General features: G+C 67.8%; 1 protein-coding gene across 1 annotated transcript; it reads left to right on the top strand.

Moving 5' to 3' along the window:
- Positions 1–1,707: 1,707 nt before the first annotated feature.
- On the top strand, positions 1,708–3,954 carry LOC128056758 (vomeronasal secretory protein 1-like). The gene is made up of 6 exons (XM_052649565.1): positions 1,708–1,797; positions 2,154–2,275; positions 2,595–2,665; positions 2,896–3,006; positions 3,575–3,676; positions 3,929–3,954. Exons 1-6 carry the CDS (start codon positions 1,708–1,710, stop codon positions 3,952–3,954), a joined length of 522 nt encoding a protein of 173 aa, XP_052505525.1.
- Positions 3,955–4,179: the final 225 nt, after the last annotated feature.

Here is a 4,179-nt window from a genome sequence, read left to right as displayed (position 1 = left end):
CTGCTTGGCCTGCCAGCCTCTGTCCATTTCCCAGCGAACCTCAGCTGGGCTGTGGACCAACCCTGCCTCTTGGGTGCCCGGTGCCCGGCTGTCCAGGCGTCTTATGACAGTGGGCCAGGCTGAGAGGCCTCTGCAGAAGCCAGGGTATCCCAGGTCCAGGGACACCTTGTCTCTCCAGGACGTGGCAGGGGGCACCGTCCTGCCAGGCCCCGGGAGAGGGTCACACAGGCCCGACCTGCCTCCTTGTCTCCTGAAAGGGCACTGGGCCTGCCCCCTGACCACCTGGGGAGGGCAGGCCTCTGCTCAGTGGCACCTTGGATGGCAGTTGTGGTAATTAGTGGGCCCAGCTGAACATTCAGTTCCGCCCCCAGAGGGTAGGGTCATGAGAGTGTGTGGTGGCGGGAGGGGGCAAGCCCTGCCCTGTGCGGCACAGACGCGCCTTTGTGGGGGCCCAGGATCCACCTGTGGCCCTGGCTGCCTTCTCGGTCAGCCCCAAGTCCCAGGAAGGCATGCCAAGACCAGAACCTCCTCCGTCCCCGGGGAGAGAAGGGGGCCCCGCCCTGGCCCAGTGCCGTGTCCCTGAGCTGGCTGCTGTGAAATGCACACAGCTGGACACCGCAGAGAGCGGTCGCACATGGCGAGGGGCTGCCACGAGGGAGCAGGCCGGACGGCCCCTCTGAGGGTGGGGTCCCCCGTGCCCCTGTGCAGTTGCGGACAAGCGGGCAGGCTCCCCACCCAGGGCTGAGACAGGCGGACAGACACCGGTGGGGTCATTCAGGCAGGAGCTCCAGGGCAGGGGGTGGGTGGCCCCCAAACACCCCATCCGGGCCTGGGAACTGACGGAAGTGGGCCTGTGAGGTGGGACTGGGTTACCGATGGTGAGGCGAGATCGCCCTGCAGCTCAGGGCTGGTGTCTAGACAGACACGGAGGAGGCGTGAGGGGACAGAGTGGAGGGTTGGGGGTTGTGGCCACAAGCCAGGGGCCGCCAGGAGCTGCAGGAGGCAGGAGGGACCCCCGCGCCCCAGAGGCTGCAGAAGGCCGGCCCTACCGGCACCTGGATCTCAGACTTGGGGCCTCAGCACTGGGAGGGAATATGCTTCCACCATTCTCAGCCTCTTTCATGTCAGGGGCCCAGAACATGAAAACTGTTCTCCACAAACAATCCACAGGGGATGTGACACAGTTGGGGTGTACCTTGGAGGACTCCCCGAGGAGGCCATGTGGAAGCTGAGCCCTGAATCCTCAAATGGTGCAGAAGGTCACAGGCCGGGGGGCCACAGGGATGACCAGCTGCCAGGGCAGCAAGGCCAGGACTGAGCTGGACGCCTGCCTCCCATTCCTTATCTGCCCTGTTCCCCTGCGGGTCAGACCTCGGGCTCACGGAAGACCCTGCAGGAGGGGGGAGGTGCGCTCGGAGAGGGGAGCAGGCTGAGGGTGAGGCCAGAGGCCCCCTCCCGTCGCCCCAGCTGCAGGACGGCCCTCCGCCCCACACAGACCGCGTGGGGCCCTGCAGCTTAATGAGCCGTGGGTGGAAATGACAGATTCCCTTGCCAGCTGGCCGCAGAGTGCAGGGGTGGGGGAGCTCTGTGCCAAGCTCCCTGGGACCCTGGGCTGGGGGTACAAAGGGCGGCTGAGGGAGGGCCCACAGAGCCTCTCGGAGCCTCAGTGGGAGGACCTGCCTGCAGCGTGAGCCCAGAGCCCCAGAGATGAGGACCCTGGCCCTGACTCTGACCGTCGCCCTCGGCCTGACCTCGGCCCTGCAGGCCCGGGACAACCTGTCCTTCCAGGGGCCGGATGTGAGGCTCCGGGGGAGGGTGGGGGTCAGGGGTCCTGGGCTGAGCCCTCCCTATCCACGGAGGCCAGTGTTTCGGGGTCAGGAGGGAGACGTGGTGTAGGGCTCGGCCCCGGCCCTCCCCACAGACAGTGACCACCAGGGCTGGGAGACTGGGGGCCAAGGGGGCCTCCGCCCCGTGTGCTCAGCCCCACGCAGCACCCCAGGAAGGTGCTGGAAGGAGGGGACCTCAGATGTGCTGGGGGAGCAGCCTGCGGGTGTCCGAGGGGCTCCAGGGGGTGTCGGGTCGAGGGAGTTGGCCGTGGGCGGGTGGCTGGTGAGGAGGAGTGGAGGCAGCTGCCAGGCTCACGTGCATTCTAGGTTTTGGGGAAGTGGTTCATCACGGCCATCGTGGAGACCGAGGGCCTCACAGGGGACAGGGTGTTCCCCATCACGTTCTCCGTCCTGAGCGACACCCACGTGTGGGCCTCCACGACACTCAGGTCAGTGTTTGGGCTGCTCCTGGCCGCCCGCTGGCCCTGCTTTCCCGGGCCCGAGGCCCTTCATCAGGCTGGGCTGGGCAGCGGCTGCGAGCCCACCCCCTTCAGGGTCCTCCCGCCATCCTGTAGGCGTGGGGAGAGGCTGAAAGCCCACTGAACTCTGAAGAAGGGGCCGGGGCTCTGCCGGGACGGGGGTGGAGGAGCAGAAGGCTCCACCCGGAGTCGGGGTCCCCTGCGCTGCTCCAGGGGCGGGGTGCGGGCCCCGAGCATCCCCAGGACGGAGGGGACCTCAGGCCCCTGTGCACGGGGCTGTGTCCTCCAGGACCCGGGGCTTCTGCTACGACGTGGACGTCGTCCTGGAGAAGACCAGCGGGTCCGGCACTTACACCGCCTGTGAGTCCGGGACGGCGGGGTGGGGCCTCAGAGCGGGAGCCCCAGGCCGGGCCCTGTGGCTGAGAGGGGGCCGTCAGGATGGGGAGCCCCCTGCCGGGGCTCAGGGCAGGCGGGGGCACCAGGGGGCAGGTGACTAGATCCGGGGGGCATGGCAGTCGGGGCCCCCTCACCGCCACCAAGCCAGGCGCCAGGACTCTCTGCTAACACGCCCGGCCCGTGGCCCTCTGCAGCGAGGGGCAAGACCCACGTGGAAGTGGAGGAGCTGCCTGCAAAGGACCACCTCATGTTTTACTGTGAAGGGCCGTTCGAGGCGGGAAGGTTCAGAGCAGCCAAGCTCTTGAGTGAGTCCCCTCTCCCGGCCTGGCCCCGTCTCTGCTCCAGGGGCCCTGCCCGCCCGGCAACAGCCCTTCTCTGCCCAGGGCTTCTCCATCTCCGAAGGGGCAGCGCTTGAGGGCATGACACACACAGGCCCACGTGCTGGCCCTTGAGTGCCCAGGGGCCCGTGCAGGCAGACAGTGCCCTCTGGCCCGACAGACCGCTCCGGAGACACATTCCGAGCCCCACTTCCGGAGGCAGGAGACGCTGACGGAGGAGTTCTCGGGGCAGGGACCCTCACGGGGGTGAAGGCCAGGGTTCTCTGGTCAGAGGGCAGCGCAGTTCCTCTGGGAGGGGAGCCCTTCCAGGTCAGGGGCCTGACCCTGCAGGTGGCTCTGGGATCTGTCCTGGGGTGTCCTCCCAGGCCCCCAGGAACTTGGGTGTCCCCTGGGGCTGCCCCCCCTCTTTCCCTGGGACCTGCTGGCTGGGAGGGGCCTGTCTCCTCCGCACCTGCTCGGCGTCCACTCCAGACAGACCCCTCCTGCCCTTCCGGGTGTCCCTCGAGGCCTGACTCACCAGGCGCCTGGCCTGCAGGTAGGAACCCCGAAGTGAACCCAGAGGCTCTGGAGGCTTTCAAGAAATTCGCACAGCGCAAGGGCTTGTCTCCGGAGGACATCTTCACACCTCAGCAGACGGGTGAGGGGCCGGCCCTGTGGCACCCCCGGGTCCCCTCTGCGTCCTCTTCACGCCCCGGGTCCCTCCCTCCGCCCCCTCCTGCTTCTCCCCGGTCCCTCCGTGGGGAGACATCAGCTCTGTGATGGGTCACAGGGAGCCCTGGGGGGCCCCGCTCTGGGTCTCCGTGACCCACATCTGGGCTGCGGGCGGTGAGGGGTCTGGGCCCCTGTGTGGGGCGTCTTCTAACTCCTGGGTTTGTCTTCGTCTCTACAGAAAGCTGCAAGCCTGAAAGTGACTAGGGTGAGTGGTCCTTGAAGCAATCGAGGGTCGGTTCAGTGGGGTGTCAGGGTCCACCAGGCTCCCCAGGGCAGGCAGGAGGGACCTGCGTGGCCAGGAGGCGGCGTCTCTGCTCTGAGGGCCCCTCCGGCCGGCCCCGCCCTGCAGGGTCTGTTCCGGGGCTGCACTCCACACATAGACACCCTCTCTGTGCTCAGGGCTCACTGTTGGGTAACTCAGGACGGTGC

The sequence above is a fragment of the Budorcas taxicolor genome, chromosome 11, assembly GCF_023091745.1.
Source record: "Budorcas taxicolor isolate Tak-1 chromosome 11, Takin1.1, whole genome shotgun sequence".
Taxonomy (NCBI): Eukaryota; Metazoa; Chordata; class Mammalia; order Artiodactyla; family Bovidae; genus Budorcas; species Budorcas taxicolor.
This window is presented reverse-complemented; position numbering and strand designations above follow the sequence as displayed.